A 23,114-nucleotide genomic window follows, 5' to 3' on the forward strand; every position below is an offset into this window, starting at 1 on the left:
CCGGAGGTTGAGCAGGGCTTAGTGGAAGTGAGGGCAGAGACAGGCAGAAGAACAGGAAGTGGTGACAAAGAATTTCAGACTTAGAGATCTTGAGCAGATCTTGAGCTGTAGGTGATAAGTATGGGCTGGAACCAATCTTTAATAAGCTTGGAATGTCAGCAGATCTTGGGTGGGACAGAGCTCAAAGGGAATCAATACGATCAGAGATAATGTAAAAAATATTTAGCAATTAGTGTGACACAGGCACCCATCTATGAAAATAGGTTGCAAACTGCTGGTATGCACTACTGGTATGTATCCAGGTGTGCAATGGCTGAATATCAGGCCTGATGCACAGTTTATAATATGAGTGGTTGTTTTCTTAAAGACAGTATGAAATGTACCACCATGAGAATGGGCTTTGAGGGCTGAAGGACTGATGTTAGAGTCTGGGTACTACTGTGTGCTAGCTAAATGACTTTAAGTCAATTATCATATCCAAATATCATATCCATGCCTTTCCTCGTTTGTCAAATAAGGACATTTCACCACTACCACACAGTGCTACCGTAAGAGTTGAAAAACAGAGAGTACCTAAGAAGTGGAACGCAGGGTCTGGTGCATAGTTGGTTCTCCAAAAACAATGGTAGCTTTGGTGGTTGTTTACTTCCCAACTCCCACATGTTCTTTACTATGCAAGGCCACATTCGGCATTTCCATAGGGTAGCAAGTGGTTGCTTCCAGGTTTGAGGAAGGGGACCACCAGTTCTTTTTACTACATATTTGTTACAGAGATAGGTTTCATATCAAGTCTTGTCTCTGATACCGTAGTAACAAGGCTCTCAATGCAGTAGTTAGTAATATCATCAATACTATATATTCATTTTATTTTATTTTTATTTTACTTTATTAATTATTATCATTATTATTTTGGTACTAGGGATTGAACCCAGGGGTATGTTACTACTGAGTTCCATGCCCAGTCCTTTTAATTTTTTTTTCTTGTTTTTTTTTTTTTTTTTTTTGTTGTTGTTTGTTTGTTTTGACAAAGGGTCTCACTAAGTTCCTGAAGGTCTTGCTAAGTTGCTGAGGCTGGCCTTGAACTTGTGATCCTCCTCTCTCAGCCTCCTGAGTAGCTGGGATTACAGGTGTATACCACTGCCCCTGACTGTGTATTTATATAATAACTATTTTCAGAGCATTTTTACTATATTCTCAAAGTATTTAAGCAATATATGCTATTATTTTTATTTTATAGCTGGAAAAAAAAACCAAAATTCTTGAAACTCAGAAAAGTTAAGTGTTTTGTCCAAAACTCAATAGTTAGTAAAATGTCAGAACCAAGACCTGGCATCTTTCTAGTTTTGAAACTTTTATTATTTTACATAAATGTGTGTTATTTGCAAATAGTGCATACTTTTGGGTTTCTGGACCCATTTTCCCTTATGAATACATATTAAGAAAGAAAGCTGTAAATGAGATAGAAAAAGTCTCTAGTGGTGGGGAGTCACATTAAATTCTTGTGAACATATACCCAAATGACAGACTTAATCACTTTCAAAGGTTTTCCTTGTAAGTGCAAGCATATAATGAAAAACATCACACCACTTATGACATTAAATATAATTAAATATTAAATATACATTTGGCATTTTGTACATCATATCCATGTGCAGAGTCACATAAATAATAAAATATTTTGCATGTAAGGCCTGGTGCTTTTCATTAGAGGATGTGACATAATGGTGTTTATGGTGGTGGAGAAGTCATTGGTTGTAGAAAGAACCCACCCATATTTGCTAGTGGAACTTAATTCAGTAGGGAAAAGCTCTTGGCATCTTGTTACTCCAGGTCTGATGGTGAATAGCCCTTTCTCCTTGGTAATCCATTGAACCAGCATAGGGAATTCATCTGAAGACTGTGTTTCTCATCTAAATATTTAATTTTCTTTTCCTGGAACAGGTCATACATACCAAGGTACATCTGTTCTTCTAAGAGGAAGTGATTCTGAGAAACTGAGAGCGTTGAATGTGCGGGTTATTTCAGGTGAGCTCCGTGACACAAACACAACAGCTCAGGAAATTCCAATGTTGCACCCTGTCACCACAGAGCAGGTTCAAGATCTGAGATCTGAGCTCACTTAAATTAGCCTTCCATTGGGAATAAAGGAGGTGTGGGCCAGTGAAATCCAGCTTAATATGTCTTATTATCAGGGGACAGTTACGTCAAAACACCTCCTTAAATAATGGAAAGTTTGCTTAATTGGCAAGAAGAAACTCATGTGAGTAGGCAGAGGAGAGAGTGCAATAAGGAATAAACCTCCAATTTATTTTTAAATGAGACAAGATACCATTATTCCTCAGAACTGCAAGAAGTAATTGCAGAGTGGGCATGGCTTTTTGCTGGAGCCTTCACTTCACAGAGAGTGTCATTGTGTAGAGAGAACTTCTAATAGCCCCAATTAAAAAGCCCCCTGTCCTCTCCCGAGAAACAGAAATGGAATAAGGGGATCCTAATTAGAGCAGCTAAGGGGCTGTTAGCACAGATGCTGTGGTTCCATCTCCTTCTAATTGTGGAAGCTCCTTTTGAATTCATGCTGTCAAACCACATTAAAAAGAGAAACAGGGAGAATGTGACATGGACAAAGTCCTCTTCACCAAAGAGAATTAATATCCTGGACTCTTTGACAAACCACAGAATTATGAGTGATATGACTAACATCCTTTGTCCATAGCCAGTAAGCTGGCCCCTTCCACTCTGTGAGAAGATACAAAAGGAAGCTTAAAGTCTGGTGTATAAATGCTTTTTAAAAATGAAAGGAGACCACACAACTCCCTATCTCGCACTGCAGCTGCATCTGCAGCCATCTAGAGATCTGCCCAGAATTTTACTGGGGACCACTGCCTGAGATATTTCTTAGCTATTAAAATTAACAAGAACTCAGACTCCTAACCTTGGGAAAGATTAGCCTGGGTGCATCCAAAGAGCTCAAAAAAAAAAAAAATTTGTTTTCCTTAATTTAGGCTTTCTACTCAGTGTTACCAAATTATTAAGCTATAACTAATAAGCATTAGCAAAATAATCAGTTGGCTTCAGTCACATTTGGGGTAAGTTGATGGAAATTCTGTGTGGCCAAAGAAAATTTGATTGATTAATAAAAGCCACAGAACTTTTTAAATGGAAAAAAAAAAAAAAAAACCTGTATTTTTTAAAAGGAGAAAAAAATAGCATTCCCTGGTTCTTCTCTCTTATCTAGCACATGTGCTTGTAACCAGGAATGGTTTAACCCAGTTCCACTGAGTTTTTGGTTGTCTTAGGAACCCTGGTCATTTCTGTTTTCAGGTCATAATTTTGAGCACTGCAGTCTTGTCTCAGAAAAAGTCAATAGCTTCCCTGTCAACCCATATAACCGAGGGAATCACAAATTTTAAGTCCTGGCTAACCACAAGACTAACCTCACAAGTTGTATTTATGAGTCTCAGCCCTACTTCCCCTTTAATAGCTCTCACTAAAAGTGTGGCTTTATTACCAGGTATATAATATTAATGTTTAGTTCAGGCCAAGGGGTGATGGCCATTTTTAAAACCAAGAATCCTTTTGAGGCTTAGCATCTTAAAAAGGGAAAGAAGCAGATTCTTTGTTATTTATATTCCTTTAACCTAAATGCATTTTTTCTCTCTCTCCCTATTCGGAGTTGCTCTTTCTGAGAGAGAAATGGAAAGGAAATAATGTCTCCCTTGAGTGCCGTTTTTAAGGCCGCGCTTTGTAATGATGGATTATAGGCAGCAGTAAGAATGTGAGGGGGAAATGTGTCTGTATGGTTCTCTGAAAACACAGTGGCATGAGAAAAAAAAAAATGTAGTTCAAAGAAGCAGCGACGGTGCCTCGTTGAGCAGAGCTTGTTGTGGACGCTAGCCCTTCGTTCCAGAATGTCTCTCCACTTGTTCATGGATTACAAAGTCACTTTTGTTACACCCAGAGGTACAGGCAGGCTCACACCGTCCAAAAGACATTTATTCATTGACAAGAGAGCAATAAGGAGCGATTACCAGGATGCTGACCCTGCACCACGCCTGGTACATACTAGAGGCACACAGGACAAATGATCTCACCGCTGTAGAAAGAGATGTCATGTAGAATCAAATTCTAGCCTTTTATGTGTCTGTTTCCCTCCTTGCTTGAGAAGCATGGTGACTTCCGTTGCTTGTCTTGGCATTAATCTACCTAAGGTCTTATTCATTCACCACCCCTCACACCTCCCCTGATGCTGCCTTATTCATCTTTGTGTCCTCATCCCTAGCATAATATCTAGCATGTAGTTCATGCACGATAAAAGCTTATGAAACCTCACAAACCCTAAAGGGAAATGAGTATCGAGGAAAAAGAGCAGGTGAGCAAGATATGAACCTCAGGCGCTGGGAAAGGTGAAAACAAATGAAGCGAGAAAGAGTAATTAGAGAGAACATAATTCTACTCCATGGAAGAAACTATAGCACATTTTATAGGCTTGCTAAGGATATTTAAGAATAATGGAAAACATCGACCACCTCTAAGAAGGGATTTTGAAAATTATGTAACCTGAAAATGTATCTCTAGAAACAGTGCTCAATGTATCGACCACATTGAGAACCCAAGGCCAAGGGCAGGAGGAGTAGACTAAGATCTAAATCATTGAATGCAAACACGAGAAACCCACCTGACTGACTGCAGAAAAGAAATTTATGGAAAACCAGTAGGTAGGCCATTAAAGCAAAAAGCAGTTTAGGGAATCCAAGTGTGGAAGATAAACAGGAATTTGGGGGATAGGGCAAGAAGCCAATAATACAGCCCAAGTCACATGCCAGGAATGGACTGGTGAGACTGTCTTGCTGGTGTTACTATGGTTGAGTGCTCCCTCTGAGGTTTGGAACTACCCTATGACCAGTTTGCAGCTTGGCATCTCTCCCCAGGATGGCAAACCCCTAGGGGACTGAGTATAGACCACACAGTGGTACACCAGGTGCCAGGAAGCAGGGAGAGGAACTGTCTGCCTCTCTTACTTTCTGCATACTTGAGATGACCTCCGGGATGGCCCAGTGCTGGATAACCAATACACAAATATCCACAACACCAAGTTTCTAGAATTAGATCTTCCACTCACTCTGGCTCTTGAGTCTGTGATGTGGTCATTTCGTATCTCCCTTCTATGTCCATCAAAATAGTGAAAACTTCAACACTTGAAATTCTTTGCCTTTAAATATCAACACAAGCCTATGGGCCACCATTACACTAAGCATATAGCATAGTCACAGTCCCTGCCTTCACAGGGATTCCAGTGAGACTAAGGAAATTCTACCCCAGTTGCCTTAGGAGAAGGGAATCTAAAATCTCATAGAACACCTTCCCATATGCACTGTACTTCCAAACATGTCATTTCATTCAGCTTCATAGGAATTTCACTTTTTTCTTCTGATGAGAAAACTGAAACCAAGAGAGCTTATATAACTGTCTTATAGCCAGTTCCTAGCAGAGTCAGGATTTAAATTCAGTTCTGTCCAACTGATGCCCTGTCTAGCATACCACTTAATGACAAGGTGAAGGAGAAGCTGCTGGTTTAACCCACAGAGCAAAACTCTTCTTGCTTTTTACATTTAACGCTGGAAACTGAGATGAAGCATTTTCTCTATATAAAGTTGTAGCAGCTTGTGTGACAATGTGAGTCATCCCCAAAGAAACATTTCAGCATTGGCTGATTTTTTTTTTTTTTTTTTTTTTTTTTTGGTAGTTAATGTGGGTGGGTTCTCAGGGAACACAAAGCAAAGAAAGTGGAATTTTATTGTGAAAGAGAATTAGTAAATGTCAAAATTAAGTGGATGACCCAATTTACATTACCTCCAAATGAAACTAATGGCAATGTAAAGTTATAATTCGCAACATGTTTATGGCTAGTGTATAAAGGCTAAGCAGGTTTCAATTTCCCACAGAAGAGAAGATAAATTACTGGTGCCAGATGTTTTGCAACCAAGCAAGATAATGTGAAATTTAATTTTTACTTGCTTAACTATAATATTTATGACTCTTAAAATACAGGTTTGAGTTCATAAAACAGGAAAGGTTACAGCCATCTGCTTGGATATAGAATAGATAAAAATGCAGAGGATGACGTTCTTTGCAAGAAGAAATTCACAAGTGTGAAGAATCTATAGGCAGAATAGGGTGATGTATTCTGTTCATTCCTTGAATACCTTTATGTGACAGCTATTTTTGCCAGGTCTGGAAGAACTGATGACAAAACATATGCATCTTAACATCTCCTCCATCTTTGCCAGACTGTCCCCGCCTGAACCAGCTTGCCTCCCTTGCCCATATATACCTCCCTTCTGCCCATCCTGACTTTGTCTAGTTAATGCCAGCCCTTCCCATGTGATTTGGGCTTACACCAGCATTTTCTCAGGGAAGTATTCTGGAACTTTCTATACTGGTTAATTCCTTTAATTACATACCCTTAAAAAACCTACAAATCTCTTCTTCATAGCAATTGTCACTGTTGCTATTTTATATTTTTGTGTTGGTATTTGATTGATGTCTCTTCCATAAATCAGTCAGCGCTATGAGGCCAGGGACACTCTCTATGATATTCATCACTGCATCGCATCCCCAGCCCAAGGCATAGTGCATGTGTTCTGCACAGAGCAGACACCAAATAAATATGTGCCAAATAAATACAACTCTCCATTGACTATGCTGAAAAGATCATTGCTACTATTTTACAAAGACTTTTCAGAATCCCCCCACCCCCAAATTGTAGCTTTTGATAATGCCTATTCAAAGTAATGAAAGGAACACTGTTAAACTCCTCATCAGTTTCATTTCTTGGAGCATGAAGGCTATCTGCAGTTTGAATGACCAGGAACCCGTAAATGTCTGAATATTGGCAGCTGTCAGTTCAAGCGGGGTTGTTTCTCTCTCTTTAGCTGTTAATTCTAGCTAATTTTGCAATTGTTTATTTTCCATTCTGATTCGATTTTCACATTGACCAGATTGGGTGCAGACGAGTAGCTTTAGGATCACTGTTAATAATAACAGATGGAGCTTTGACCATAGTAGGAAGTTGGCGCCTTGAATAATACGAATCTATTTTAAGCTGCTGTAATTGGTTCTTTTAGTCCTAAAAGGCTACTAGCTATCTTGGGCTTGCACAGAAGTGCCAATGTTTGTATGTGATGAAAAGGTCAGAATGATCTATGGAGTTGTAGAAGTTCTGCATTCCTATGGCTGTAAGAGATCATTAAGACTGGAAGGTTTTTATGAAGCTAAATTAGAGGACTGAATAAGAATCACCAACTGTCTGAATTTTCCACAGCTGTCTTGACTAAGTAATCAATGAGGATAAACCAGAATTTCTGTATTTTTGGAGAAGCACTTCTGAGGAGACCAAGTACTCTATGGGTAGCAGATTGATGTTAATTGCCACTGTCTCTTAGAAGAATCATAATGGCTGAGTCTCCCGAAGTATACAGGGAGGAGGGAAGAACCGAAAGCATCATTTCCCAGGTCAGCTACCCTTACCCGCTGAGCCCCTGTGTGGGTTCTACTGGATTATGAGCAGAACCCTGGAGAGGGATTAAACAGATGCTAGGAATAACATTGCTTTGCACTTGTAGTGCTTTCTGTTTCTCAAAGTACAAATACATTTGTCATCTCATTTTATCCTCACTTTTATTTTCCTCCTTTTAACCTCAAGGCAGCCACCCTAGCTTTGCCAAAATCACAGGGAGTGATCTTGGTAGGGCAGGTGTCAACACACTGCTAAATGGAAGGTGTGGGGTACGGTCAGGGCCACCCCAGCACTGACCACCACCACCTGCAAGGCCACACAGGTGCCTCGTACTGGGGAGTGTGCCTGACCCAGTGCCTTTCTTCTGGGTTTAGTCTCCCGCAATAGCAGTGCATTAACGAGGATCCATTGTATAATGCAGCTCATACCAACAGGTTTACAAAACCTGAAGGCCAGTGTATTCATTCACAGGGTGGTACAGTTGAAAGAAAGACAGACAAAAACACTGTGACAGCAAACTCGTGTGCTGTCTCTCTTTCTGAACCATGTGAGAAATCAAATCACAACTAAGGGTTGTTTGCTAGGTCTTAAAATGCATCCCCTGGCCCGGTAGTTGTAGACCTTCTTCCAGACTTAAGGGTATCCTGACTGCTTCACTTAACAAAGCAGTTTGGATACTGAGCAGGTTTTAGCTTAGGAATGATATTTTGAAGATGATTTTGTATGTTTGCGATCTGATCGTAGATTGATTTTATAGACAACTCTCAGAAGACAATCTTATTTTCCTTCCTCCCAAATTCCTGGGTGCTGTCTCAGGGTTGACTCCTTGCTCTGCCTAAACCTGTGCCCTTTGGTTGAGAAAAACAGAGCACAGAGGGGTTAAAGGACATGCTTTCAGTCATCTGACATGATACCTACTTATTGAGTACCTATTATGTGTCACGATTTAAGGTGGGTTCTGAGAATCAAATAATGTAGTACACATAATTTTTGTCCTCCAAGAGGAAGACAAATGAGTAATTACAACGCAATCGGCTAAGCCACAATTGGGGAAGTCCACCACTGGGGAAGTGGGCACAAGGGACACAGAGTGTATGGTCCCCTGGCCCTGTTGACACCTCCTTGTTTTGTTTTGAACTGTTTGGGGCTTTCCCAACTTAATAACCAAGTAAAGTGTAGCTGAACAAGTAGTTTTGGAGATAAGAATATTAAAAAGTGATGTCAAAATTTCCTCAGCAGCCAAGAGAAACTGACTCGGATGAGAGAAAGATCTAGACATGCCCTTGTGGAGGGAGATGTACCTCTCTTTGACAGGAAAACCCTCAGGAACAAAGTGGCGAAAGCATGTTGCGCGTTTCCGTTATGTAGTGGGAATCATGGCTTTGGAAAGTTGAATTGAAGTTAGATGCCAGATGTCATAGATATAAAGTATCTTTGAAAAATGACAGGAATACTGAAAAAAATAAAAAGAAGAAGAAGAAAAGAAGTATCACGGGGCAACCTGGACATTGCCATGGACAGTGTGAGAAGGTTTTATGTAAGAACGTAAGGCATGGAGTTTTATTTTTAATCAAAGTTTCTACTGCTGGAAATTCATTTTGTTTGCTGGATTCAGTCAGGTCAAAATTCACACTGAGGTTCTTTTTAAATTCTTAGACTTTTCTGAGGTTCCTTAAAACAAGTAAAAAAAGAAAAAAAAAGGAAAGAAAAGGAAAAAAGAGTTTGGTTCAGAGATTCAGAGAGTTGAGGAATTCATGAAAAGAGATCTATGAATTTTTCAAATATTTTTACTGCTTCACTAGTGTTGGTAAATTAATAATATTTGAAAGAAATTCAATTTCCCAACGTAGCATAAGAAAAAAGTCCCACCTGTTTTAACCATTCCATAGAAAGTATTAAGATGACATTTATCCTACCTTTTTAATCAATTTTTTAGAAATTTGCTATTAGTATGTAAGTTACATGACTTGGATATTAGGAGGAACTGAAGACAAGGCCCCACTGGAGAATTACTCCAGACTAACTGTCAATTTGACAGGTAATAGCTTTCTACAATAAATTATGGTTATATGGTGCTATAAAACATAGCAAACTGAATAAATAAGCAAATGATGAGCACTTGGCTTTCCAACCCAAAGTGCTCTATTAATTTTCCTTGATAATTATTTAGTTTTATAAGTAGACTCTTTTGGTATTATAAACTCTTAAAAAAACAATCTCCAAATTTGAAATTCTGGAAGTTACAGAATGCTTGTTAAAGACTGTCTGAGCAATTATTTGCACAGTAAGTTCATTCTGACACTTTAAAGTACATCTGAGTCAACTTGGAGGTCTATAAAATTCAGGATCCCAGGCTTCTAGAAAGGGAGATTCTAATTCAAAAGATCTGGGATAGAGCCCAAGACAATGCATTTTCTATTGTTGTGTAACCAATTGCCATAAATTTATGGGTTTAAAACAACACACATTTATTATCCTGAATTTCTGTCAATCAGAAGTCTGGACATGGCTTAGCTGGGTGTGGCTTAGTTCAAGGTCTCTCAGGGCAGAAGTCAACATGAGTCTGCAGAACTGTGTTTCCATTTGGAGGCACTGCTTCCAAGTTCATTTGGGTGATTGGCAGTATTCATTTCCTTGCTCATGTATGTTGGAAGCCTGGGGTTTTTACTGGACATCTCTGAGAGGCTGCCCTCAGGTCCTGGGGCCACCTGAAGTCTTCCTGCACAGGAGGCAGTTCAGAATATGTCTTCCTTAAGCCAGCAGGAGTCTCCTGGATCTCAGGGAGAGCAAAGTCTTTATTTTAAAGGTTTTTACTTTATCAAATCAGGTCCATCCAAAATAGTTTCCCATTTCATTAACTCAAAATCAACTGATTTGAGATGTTATTTGTAAAATTTCTTCATCTTTGCCTTATAATTAACCTAATCACAGGAGTAGAAACCTATTCTTTTTATAGTCCCATCCATACTTGAGGAGAGGAGATTACAGGAAGCATGCACAGCAGGTGGTAGGAATTTGGGGGCCCTTAGAATTCTGCCTACCAGGACCACTCTTTGAGAAGCTCAGGTTTAGAAAGAGAAATCAGACTTAACTTTCAGGGTGAGGCTGGGCTGATAGAGCTAGACTCAGATATGGTTGGTACTTAAAGTAAAATAAAAATAAAGCATGCTAAGGGACTTATGTGCAGCGGGTCTGTGAGGAAACAAGAACAAGGAGATGGGAGTTCTGGGCCCAGGTGAAAACTGGTCTCAGGTCTCTTTCCCACCTTTCTCCTAATTAGGGAACTTCTGTCGTTTCTTCCTTTGAAAATTAAATGCTCTATAAGAAGAAATTCTAATATGAGTTGTGATTTTAGTATTTTCATGGAATATCTGCTAGAAATGGCCTCAGAAAGGTTCTATTAATTCTTATCCCTTGTAAAAAGTAGTTACTATCTTGATTTTTAAATTTTTTCATTAAAGGCAATAACTTTTTAGGGAAATTTACAAAACCTGACACCAGAAGAAATAGAAAATCTGAACAAATCAATTGTCATAGAAGAACAGAAAAAGTGAGCTGAGTGTGGTGGTACATGCCTGTAGTTCCAGCTACTTAGGAGGCTGATGCAGGAGGATCACAAGTTTGAGGTCAGCCTGAGCAACTTGGTGAGACCCTATTTCCAAATAAAAAGGGCTGAAGATGTAGCTCAGTGGTAGAGCACTTGCCTAGCGAGTGTGAGGCTCTGGGTTTAATCTCCAGTACTGAAAAAATAGAAAGGGAATAGAAAATGTGTCAGTTACCCCTCAAAAAGTAATAGGAAGATCAACTTGCAGGAGTAATTTGTCAATTTCAAAGAAATAGGTGTTTCCACTGGTATTTATATCAGTCTGTTTTCTGTTACTATAACAAATATTCGAGGTTGGGTATGTAAAGCAAAGACATTTATTTAACTCAGTTCTTGAAGTTCAAGTGCATGGTTCTGGTTTCTGCATGGATCTGGGGAAGGCCTTATGACTGATGGCACCACAATAGCAAGAGCCAAAGAGGAAGCCAAAGAGGCCAAGGAAGGGTCAAGTTCCCTCTTTCATAATGACCCTCTTTAGAGAGCTAACCAGGGTCTGATGAGAACTATTTAGCCCCTTCTGAGGACATGCCCCTAATGACCTCCCACTAGACCCCAACTCTTAAGCATTCCATCACCTCTTAACAGCACCACACTGGGGACAAGCCTTCTGTGCATCAAACCTTGGGGACAAACCTTATCCAAAAGGTTGCTCAAAGTTTCTCAGACTGACCTTGAACTTGCCATCTTCCTGCCTCATCTTCCAGAGTCTCTGGGATTATAGGCATGTACCATCACATCTGGTTCCTCCAAGATATGTTATTGTTTATATGTATATATATTATTTGTATATTTAATATATTATTAAGTATTTGTATGTATGTTGCTAATTATTTTAAAAAGCAGTATATATTTATATATGTGTGTGTATGTACACAAGTGCATGCACACATGTACTGATATGCAAAAAGTAACAACTTTGCTTGCCTGTGGCAGAGGAAGGAAGGACAGGAAGAACTATGTGGTGGGATAGAAGTGACTGTCTAGGAGACTAGGGATGAAGGAGACAGTTTACTGAATATCTCTTCATAGTTTTTAGATTTTTAATCCTGGGAATGTGTTCCTTATTCAGAAAATTAATCCCCCAAATAAAGGCTTTATTATTAAAAGAAATTTTGTAGGTTAAAAAAAAATTTCCTAGAAGATTCTGCAGTATTTCTGTTTGTACTCATGTTTAATAATCTCCACAGAGGAGAAGCATAACGTTTTTGAATACTCTTAAATTCCCTTTTGATTTCTTCTCTGAAGAAGCAACTACACTAATTTCTCTTTAAATCATTGTCACCTCATTTCCACCCATGTTCGGGGCTTTGCATCAAAAGTAGAGATGTCAGCTGGGTATGGTGGCACCGCCTATAGACCCAGGTAATAGAGAGGCTGAAGTAGGAGGATCTCAAGTTTGAGGCCAGCTTGGGCAATATAGAGAGACTCTGTGTCAAAATAAAATAAAAAATAAAGAGGGTCGGGGAGGTAGTTCAGTGGTGGAGCACTCCTTATTTTTATCCCAGTGTCTCTCACACACACAAAAGGTAAAGCTGTCTATGAAACAAAAACCACATGTATTAAGTAGAACTCAATTCAATATAAAAACTAGAATCAGGACCCCAGATCTCAGGAAAATGGAAGAGATGCCACAATGTAGGACATGAATGTTCATTTCCTAACTTGGAGCCTGATGAAGATAATATTAGAAGAATAAAGAATGTTATAAAGTCACATAGTCATAAAGCAGGAAGACAGAATTCACTTAATTTGTAACTTTACTTCTTCGTAAAATTGTCCCTAAAATTGAAGAGGTCATTCATATTTGCCTTAGGGGCATATTTCAACAATGTGATAGGATGAAATGTTTGTGGTTGTTTCCAAACTAAGATTTCTTTTCTTGCTACTTAACATTGTGCTCTAAAAGCTTTTTCTAGGTGGCTTCTTCTTAACTAGGCTTCACATCTTGTGCCCAGGAAATGGAGAGAGAAGGTGAGGGAAAGAATGAAGGACAGAAACAGAGTTGAGACCAATGGGTTGAAGCTGTCAGAGTTACAGGCAGGAAATTTAGTGGGTGGGGGAAATTGCCAAAATCCTCTTTACATATCAGTCAGGATTCTCTTCCTGTATTAGGGTATATCTAATACAGATATCTTCTCTACATTAATCCTGTGGGTCTCTTTTTGATTTTTGATTTGCTGTTAACTAAATATAGACTAATAAACTCTCGTTAAATAGCAGAGTCCACACAGGGGCTGCCCTTGGTTCAGGCCAAGGAAGTGCTGCCCCCAATACCAGAACTGGAAGTGACTTCTGCAGCTCATCATTGAGGTCAATATACATGGTGAGTGATGATTCGGCTTCATTGACTGTTTAGCTTGTTCATTACAAACACGGACAGATTTAAAGAGGTGCAGTTTAATCTAAAGTATGTTTCGATCTGGTTGTAGAAAGTGATGATCTTGCAAAGTCAGTGCATATGAATTAGATGACATGCACTCAAATCACTATTTTCTTCAAGATCTAGGAAGGATCAGTAAACTAATCTCTCAGACTATTAAACTAATCTCTTAGTCTGCCCCTGAGATGTCGGCTCATCCCTTGGCACTGTTTTTCCTGGCATTCAGCCATAATTCAGTCTCAGCATGAGAAAAAAGAGAAGGAGATTTGCAAAGCAGAATCCCCACCCTCCAATTACTGAAATAAGAAACTTCTTTAAATTTAACATTGGATAATCTAGATGAATGCACACAGATTTCCATGTATACAGTCTAAAAACTGGTCAGAAGTGTCTTAGAGAAGGATAGTAGAGTGAAATAGACATTATTACCTCATGTACATATGTGGCTGCATGACCGATGTGATCCTACAATATTTATAATCAGAAAAATGAGAAATTACATTCCATTTATGTAGGATTTATCAAAATGTATAAGTGCATTCTACTGTCATGTACAACTAATTAAAACAAATAAAAAAAATTTAAGAAAGATGTGCCTTAGAAACTTTTTTATGCATTCTACAAATATATATAATATAATAAATATACATAATATATAATATAATATATACATATATGTATGTGTGTGTGTATAGATATATATATCTCGTTACTGGGGATTTAACCACGAGTGCTTTACCACTGAACTACATCCCCAGCCCTTTTTTTTGTTTTACATTTTGAGACAGGGTCTCATTATTATTAGGAGTGAGTTGCTGAAGCTGGCCTCAAACTTGCAATACTCCTGTCTTAGCCTCTGCTGGAGCTGCTAGGATTACAGGCATATGTCGTCATACCTGGCCTCATTCAACAAATATAAAGTAAAAATATTTATTAAATAGCTACTATGTTAAAGGCATTCCATAACCATTGTAGGGTGTATATAAATTATATCAGGGAAGAGGGAGTGTATTAGTTAGGTTTTCATTGCTGTGATAAAATATTGGAGAAAATAACTTAAAAAGAGGAAAGTTTATCTTGGCTCATGGTTTCAGAGGTTTCAGTTGGTCAGTTGGCTCCGTTGCTTTGGGCCTGCGGTGAGGCAGAATATAATATCATGGTGGGGAGCATCTGTTCACCTCACGGTGGCTAGGGGACATAGTGACAGTGGGGAGAGAGGGAGAGGAGGAGGAACAACAACAACTAGGGTCCCCATATCTTCTTGAAGGGCACACCCCCAATGACCTACCTTCCTTCCTCTAGGCCCTACCTCCTAAAGTCTCTGCCACCTCCCAATAGCACCGAAGACTGGTAACCAAGCCTTCAACACATGGCCTTGGGAGACATTTAAGATCCAAATCATAATAGGAGGGAAGCCAGAATTTCTGAGTTCCCTCTTATTGTGCTATATACTCTTCATAATACTTGAGTGGTTGTCAGCAAAGGTCCTAATAAGAAACTGGTATTATACCCAAATTGAGTCATTGGAGGAGAATTTGATCCTGTTAAGCAGGATGTGGGAAGGCCAACGGGGAGTGGAGCACCCTGGCACTAGTGACAGTGAAGTGCTGCTACTGTCCTTAAGACCAAAGCAGCAGGGAGCTCAGAGAGACAGAGAGACACACAGGCACACACACAGTGAAGATGCGGGGAGGGCAGTCTGACCGGAGTGTGACCTGGCAGAGGACGCTCTGGTCTGTGGTTGCCCTGGAAAGAGAATAGATACCCCCACTCTGCTGTCCTGGCTTTCTCTGATGGGCTCATACTCCCCACTGGCCACGCTCAACCAGGGCCAGTCAGCACTGGACCCAGTTGAGACAGTTCATGGAGGCTGACCTCAACGGCACCAGGCAGCATGGACGTAAGTGGAGAGCAGATCTGGAGACAACCAAAGGATCCAGCATATATGGCTCCACAGTCCAACCTGCCACCAAGTACCTAGGATGCATTCATATTCGGGACAAAAGAGAGGCAGGGCTTAGTGCTTGGGTCTTAATGCAATCAAGGTCTGCTGTTGGCTCAGAATATAGGTAGAATATAGAATAGTGATATGACGTGTCAAGGAAATATTGTGGGACGTGACACTTGATGCCGCTCACTCCGGGCTGCTCCACCTGGCAGATGAGAGCTCCTTTTTGATCATTCGCCAAATGCCTCTTTATCACCTACCGTGTGTCAAGAATTCTTCTTCTACTCATTGGCAAAAATAACAAGACTGCGAGTGGGGGAATCAGATTAGGGAAACTCTAATTCCAATGAACAGTGTCAAGCTATATGATAGAGCTATTCCCAGGGGCAGAGGAGACCCCGCACTCAGGGGACAAGATGCCTCATATTTACTAGACATTCCATAAAAATCTGTCGGGTGAAAGAATCAATCCCAACTTGTCTCTACTACAATCATGGAATGTTGTTATTGAAAGAAACTTGCACAGACACTTACATTTTCATTTAATAGTTGGAGAAGGAAGGACCAAGGTACTGTGGTAGCAGAAACTGGGGAGACCCTAGGTTTTCTTGGTTCTAGGGGCAGAAGTTTCAGTTCTATCCACGCTGTCCTCTTAGGAATATAATGGGGGCTCCATTGCATAAGGAGATTAGAAAGTGACTTGAGAACGTTTCTCAGTGTTCTTATAAATGATTTAAAATTGTTTTCTACCGATTCTAACTTAGGGAATACTTAACAAACTTTTTGTGTGAATAATGTTTTTCTTTCCTTTTTTTTTTTTTTTTTTTTAATCTTCAGACTACCCCTGGGCAAATTGGACTGAACTCTGTTGAAGAATACTTACAATTTTATTTTGGGAATGAGTGGGCTGGTAAATGTTTGGGTCCAGCTGAGGCTGCACAATAGGAAAGCAGTGGGTATCAGACCGCTTGATGGGAAGTAGCTCCAGAGCTTTTCATTTGACCCAGGAGATCAAGGGAATGAGCCTGTTTTCAAGGAACCAGCATGAGACATGGAAAACAAGCCGGTGAAACCCACAGAAGGAACAAGGGAACACTTACTCTTTTTTTTTTTTTTTTTTTTTTTTTTTAATCCATCACTAGAGTGGACCCAAGGTTTTAATTTTGACCAAGAATGGTCAAGATTGAAAGTCCTTTCTCTCATTACAGATTCTGATTGGATGACTTTTTTCCCCCTGTATTGATAATAGTTTCTACTTGGCAAATTACTTAAAAGGACCTGGGTTGTTTGCTTACATATTTGTTTGCATTTATTAATCTTGCCTCCTTTTGGCACTAGAATGTTGTTTTTTTTTAATTTATGGATACCAAAATAAAATGATTTCAATGAAATATTTGGGTATTTAAATTTAATAGCAAAGTGTTTCTTTCTTTTGGCTTTCATATTTGTTATAACCTTCATGGATGTCAAGAATGATGATAGTTATTAAATTATAATAAAAAGCACATATAGACAAGCAGACAGCTCTTAATGTTGAAAAATAACAGAAACATTTTCCTAGAGTTAAGATGTCATCTTTTGACATCATTGTATGATTAAGCTTGCTTGCTTATCTGAGTAGATGTGCAGAGTTTAATTGTAGGGTCAGACTTAATATTAAGTGATGGGGTTTTGGACATGCGACCTTAAAATATAGCACTGGAATATTTTAAATGGAATGACTTTGAACAAACAGCAGAAGGAAGAAGGTCACTCTGCTCTTCCCCTACTACCCTTCTTCCTTAAAGCGGTTTATAAAATCTTTTCTGACCTTCCCCTGAAACAGATAAAATCCCTGTGTGAGAGGCACCCTCCTCTGCAGGGCCAGGAACATTCTTGTTTCCAAAGACTCGGGCCACAGAAGAGTCTGAACAGACACCTGGCAGAGTGCCCCGGTTCATCATCATTAGAGCATACGATTTCTGCCCTGTCCTATTTTACTGTCCATTCTTCATCAAACCTACTAGAAAAAACCCCTTGGGTTTAACTCATTCTTTAGGTTTTCATTTCCTTTTGATGTCTCTCATGCTACATAAAACTTATTTAAATAAATCAGTATTTTTTTCCTCTTAATAATCTTGTGTTATAGAGGTCTCAGCTGTGATCTTAGAAAGGTAGATGGAAAAGATATATTTTCTTCTGTTACATTAGCAGCCTTAATAGGAACGAATATTCTAGCATACAGGGTTTTTTTTTTTTTTTTCTGGTTCTCTCTCTGTCTTCCCCTCCTCCTTTTATTGCTAGGTCACGAACTGAAATTTTAATTGTAAGATTTAGGAATTGAAAATTAGGCAAATGGAATTCTGCTCGTCTTACTCCTTCTTGTCTTCATATCTCTAATTAACAGGTGAGTCAGCTGGGGCCTGGGATTTTTCTGCAGGAGGTGGGGGTGTCTATGAGGTATGGATATTATACCATTTCTGAAAAGCCAAATTATTGTTTCCTTGCACATCACCGATTATGTTCTGACAAATGACTTGGGACTCAGTGGGAACTTGGCTTACAAAAGGCATAAATTAAGTACAAGTTCTGTTAAGTTGTGGCACTTTCAGGAAGCTAATTTCGTTTATTTATTAAAAGAGAAGACTTTGATCGACTCTGGGAACCTCACAAAGCCCTAGGTGGCTAGGTCTGTGCTCTCCAAGGGCTTGGGAGCTGGTTGAGGGGACAGGACATGTGCACATCTGCACCACCGGCCGAGATACAAGACACTTAGAGTAAGGTGTCGTTCACAGGTACTGGCCTCCTGCTGAGAACTTCATCCCAATGGTGCTTTTCATACCAGTTTTTTACAGTTGTGCTTGTGGTCACTTACCCGTGCCCCCTCCTTCTGTAGACTAGAAGATGTGTGGGTGGTTCTCCTCCCTGTGACACCCTTGGCAGCTGGGATGCTGTCTGGCTCACAGGCAGTTCTTCACCAACACTGGCTAGATGAAGAAGCATCTATGGAGCATGTACCTTGTCTACTTTTGCTTCTTCCTCACAATGACAACTTGTGACAGCTGTCACTCTCCCTGAGGAAGCTGAGGTCAAAGGAGGTTCACCAATTTGCCTGCCGTGCCAAGGCTACTCAGTGATGGCGTCCTAGGTTGTCTGGCTGCCCTGCTCCCTCTTCCTGCTCTGTGGGGTGGAGGTGGAGAGGTGACTGAGGAAGGGCTGCAGCCAGAGCCACGTCAGGACTCTCTCCTGGGAGTGCAGGGAGGCTGGGCTGAACCCACCCTTGAAGACCTCTCTCTGCGATTGGTGCTTGGTCACTGGTCTTGGGTGTCCTTTAGTCTGGTCGTTCTGACCCCATCTCCATCTGACTGGCCCCAGTTAAAGGAGAATCTGTGGTCCTTGGTACCCGGCATGATTCATGTTTCCTATGCACACTACTGACCCTGGCTTTTAAAATGTCTTGCTGTTCAACTGGTTCCAGTCTGACTTTACCCACCCCAGGACCCCTCCCTATGACTTACAGCTTAGTCCCGTATGGATGCTTGTCAGCTGTGACCTATACTCGTCTCCTTGGCTGCTGGCTCTGCAAGCAGCCAGGACCTCAGCCCTCTATGCAAAGAATTCGGGCGCAGGTTGGAGAGTGGAGAGAAGAAACAAGGCACCGTGCCAGGAGGCTGTCACAGTCGCTCCACTGTTGAGTGGACACAGTGGAATCAGAGTAGCGGAAAAAGGATGGATGCAGGAGAGGCTGCGGAGGCAGGGTGGGTGGTATGTGGCCACCGGTGCCTGCAGGGGTGGGAGGAAAGAGACCCACGCAGCAAATTTTCAGACTTCTCCCTGCAGAAAATAACATTATGCAAACTTAAAGCAGCAAGTTTTGTTTCTAGAAGGATTTTCACTTTCAGGAGGATTTCCCCCAGCCTCTGTACTTCCATCCTAGCTTTCAGTTCAGCTTTCTCCTCTTCTGTACTCAGAGATCCTTGCCTGGAACACTGAGACCACCTTCTCTTCCCTGCCTTTCCTCTGGTTGTTACCTGTGCCCTTTTTCCTTCCAGCTTGAAAAATCCTGTGTCCTGCTCCTCCCACCATCTTTTAAATAATGTCTCTTGTTGTGTGTGTTTCCCTAGAATTTAGTCCTCTTACCATGCTTCTTCTGTCCTGCCTTGTACCATAGCTGATTGCCTTCAGGTCTGTTCCCCCCACCCCAGGCTGTGAGTGACAGAGGGAACACTGACTCCAGCCTGTGTGTCTCCAGTGACAGGCTCCTCCCTTACAATACTCGTCTCGTTAATGACAGATGTTGCTTGTAAATTCAGCAGCTGGTTACTTATAAGAGGATGGAATTGGCAACCTACATATCAGGGCCTTCTAGCACAATGATTGTGTTTTTTGTTGTTGTTGTTTATAAACTTGGTGGTGGGTACTGATCATGTAAGTTCATTGTATTACAATTCTGTATAGTTTGCATATATTTTAAATTATTCTTTTGTACCTACTTGTATTAGCCCATTTGTCATTATTATAACAAAATACCTGAGACTCAGTACTTTATTAGAAAAGAGGTTTTATTTAGCTCAGAGTTCTGGAGATTTGAAAGCATGGCTATGGCTTGGCTCAGCTCTGGTGAAGTATCATGGTGGAATGTGAGGGAAAGATCACAAGAGGAGACAGGAAGCCAGAGCAGGGGAGGGCCCAGTCTTGCTCTTTAATAATAACCCTCTTTCAAGAACTAACTCAGGGTCCCATGAGAACTACCTTATGTCCTTCTGAGGGCAATGGTCCTGCGACCTAATGACCTCCTCCTAGACTCTGCCTTTTTTTTTTTTTTTTTTTTTTTGGTGCTGGGGATTGAACCCAGGGCTTTGTGCTTGCAAGGCAAGCACTCTACCGACTGAGCTATCTCCCCAGCCCTAGACTCTGCTTCTTGAAGGACCTTCCAAGTCCTAGCATTGCTACACTAGGGACCGAGTCTTCAACCCTTGGGGGAAGACCACATATAAACCACAGCACTATTCAGTGTTTCATGAATTCAAGATTTACTTATTTATTTATTTATGAGTACCAGGGATTGAACTCAGGGACACTTTACCACTAAGCTACGTTCCCAGCCCTTTTGAAAAAATTTAAAACAAAACTTTGAGACAGGGTCTTGCTAAGTTGCTTAGGGCCCCTCTAAGTGGCTGAGGCTGGCTTTGAACTTGTGATCCTCCTGCCTCGGCCTCCTGAGCTGCTGGGATTACAGGTGTGAGCCACCATGACTGGCACAAAATTACATAAAAAAAGACAAATTGGTGTTAAATTGCCTCCTCCTTCCCTTCTCCCTCTGTCAGTAGATAACTTTTGTCTGCTTATGTCTGTATCTCTTTCACAAGTATGTTCCTTTCCTTTCCTGTAAGACTTGGTGGAATAAAGATGTGAATTCAATTTTCTGACACTTTGTTCTACTTTGTTTACTTCTTTCTCTGTCTCCTTGTTTATTTTACTTTTTTCCCTCTGTCTATGTATTTCTTATAATCACTCTCAACTATTTGTGCTGTTCTGATGGGTGGCAACTTTAAGATAATAACTGGAAGGAAGTTCTTACATTTAACAAATCTCAATAAGACATATTATCAGAAGAACCAGGTGGCATGATGACCAAAAGGTACATTTTAAGAATGCTCTGAAGTTAGACTTGGTGGCAGATGCTTGTAGTCCCAACTACTTGGGAGGCTGATGTAGGAGGATCTCAAATTTGAGGCCAGCCTCAGCAACTCAGTGAGACCCTATCTACATACACACACACACGCACAAAAACTGGGATGTAGCTCAGTGGTTTTGCACCCCTAGGTTCAATTCCTAGTGCTGGAAAAATAAAATAATCTGTGAACTATGTGCTTATATACTAGAACTTACACACTTTATTAAAGACAGAGTGGTTGGTCACTTTATTAAAGACAGAGTGAAAAGATAAGGCCTAGCATGCATGCTGGGGCAGAGGAGACACAGAGCATTTGGAACAAAACAAAACAAAACCAAACCAAAACCCAAACAAAACCTACACACAAACAACTTCACAAACTCATCCAGATGAGTTATTCCTGCCCTCTGAGACTTAAGATTGTTACCACAGGGACTATAGAGATAACCATTGCTGCTTGAATAGTTCTGTGGATTATCAATTAAGACACTTTCATCTGCAAATAATGGAAGGCTCAAGTCAAAATAACTCACGTGATAAGGAAATGTATTATTGTTCCTCGTGGCGAGTTCTGAATGGGCGCTCTCAGGTTGATTAATTCGAGACTGACGTCATCGAGTGCTCAAGTCTTCCTCCCTGTTGTCTCTGCCACCTCGGGTGTTAGATTTGTCTTCAGGCTTTTCCTCTCCTGGTTTCAAGAAGAGGCTGTAAGGAACTGAGGGGCTGCGGCACCCAGGATCATGACATCCTAAGCCACAATGTCTCCTCTGCCCCGAGACGCTTCCTTCTCGTACCAGAGCATCTTAACAGACCCACCCTTAACCACCTGATGGCAGGAGCCTGGGACTCACACAGCTAGTGTAGACCAGTCAGGATTGACCTGCTTCTCAAGGTGGGAGAGGAATTGACCATCAGCTAAAAACGGGGCTCTGTAAATACAGAAGAGGATGAAAATGACAGCTAGACAGCTCTGTGCTTCTTCCACTTTGATTCCAAGGAGATGTGTGGAGAGAGAAAATGAAAGCAGGCGTAGTTTCCTCCCAGAGTGTTTTAGTCAGGGTTCTCTAGAGGAACAGAATCAACAGGAAGTATGATTATAAAAGGGGGTTTATTAGACTGGCTTGCATGACCAGAAGTTGGATTGTTCACAATGGCCATCTGCAGCTGGAGAGTTGGAAGAACCAGCAACTGCACAGTCCAAGAGGCAGAAGCCCCAGAACAAGAGGGATCAACAGTGCTACCCTAGTCTGAGACCAAGGCTTCTGGAAACTCCTTGGAGAATCATTGGCAGAGTCTTCTTTGGAAGAGTGAAGAAGTGAGAGTACAATATCCTCAGATGATCCAAGCAGCAACTAAGAACCTGTTTAAGAAGGGCCGAGCTTGCATCTGCATCTGCTTCCTTGTTCTTCCAACCTTTATTCCATCCAAGCCACCATCCTTTTGGGCAGTGCTGCCCATGCTTAGGGAGGGTCTCCACTTCAGTTCACTATCCCACATGCCAATCATTCCTAGACACACTCTCATCGACACACCCAGAAGCCTCTTAATCATTGGCATCTCTTAATCCAATCAAGTTGACAGTTCAAATTAGCCGATACACAGAGCAAGCTCCTGAGGCACGCTAGGACTGTTCTGCTCGCAGGAGACATTGCCAACGTTTTGTGGTGGGTGTCTACAGCTGTGTGTGAAGATAGTGCTCTCATGGGGCCTTTGTCTCTATCCAAAGTTACTTCTGTTTTCCGGTGTGTTTTCACTTGGGAGGGTGATATCAGTGTGGTGTCACAAAGACAATAGCGGGAGATGCACAGTGGTCATTATCTTTTCTGTCAGACCATATTCCAGGATCCTCTTGGGAATCACCTTGACCCATTCAACAATATCTTGGGGCTACTGAAAATCCAGGTTGCTTACCCACCAGCCCAGGGGTGGCATGTGACCTGAGCTAGATCCATTTGACCCTCTATCTTGGGATTGGCTGCAGTGATATGAAGGTGGAAAAAAAGACCAGAG

The 23,114-nt window shown here is 40.9% G+C and overlaps 1 protein-coding gene across 5 annotated transcripts in view; it reads left to right on the plus strand.

The window, feature by feature from the left end:
* The window catches only part of TMEM156 (transmembrane protein 156), a 131,438-nt gene that overhangs the window by 33,799 nt on the left and 74,525 nt on the right, over positions 1 to 23,114 (plus strand). The window contains exons 5-7 of one of the 5 annotated variants that reach the window (XM_079152875.1): positions 1,942 to 2,025; positions 13,338 to 13,443; positions 16,286 to 17,084. In XM_079152875.1, coding sequence (XP_079009001.1) covers positions 1,942 to 2,025; positions 13,338 to 13,429 — 176 coding nt within the window. In that variant the 3' untranslated portion in view covers positions 13,430 to 13,443; positions 16,286 to 17,084. Of the gene's footprint in view, positions 1 to 1,941; positions 2,879 to 13,337; positions 13,444 to 16,285; positions 17,085 to 23,114 lie in introns of those variants that run through there. The other 4 variants (XM_079152876.1, XM_079152877.1, XR_013766005.1 and 1 more) reach the window with 4 other exon arrangements.

The sequence above is a fragment of the Sciurus vulgaris genome, assembly GCF_902686455.1.
Source record: "Sciurus vulgaris genome assembly, chromosome: 9".
Taxonomy (NCBI): domain Eukaryota; kingdom Metazoa; phylum Chordata; class Mammalia; order Rodentia; family Sciuridae; genus Sciurus; species Sciurus vulgaris.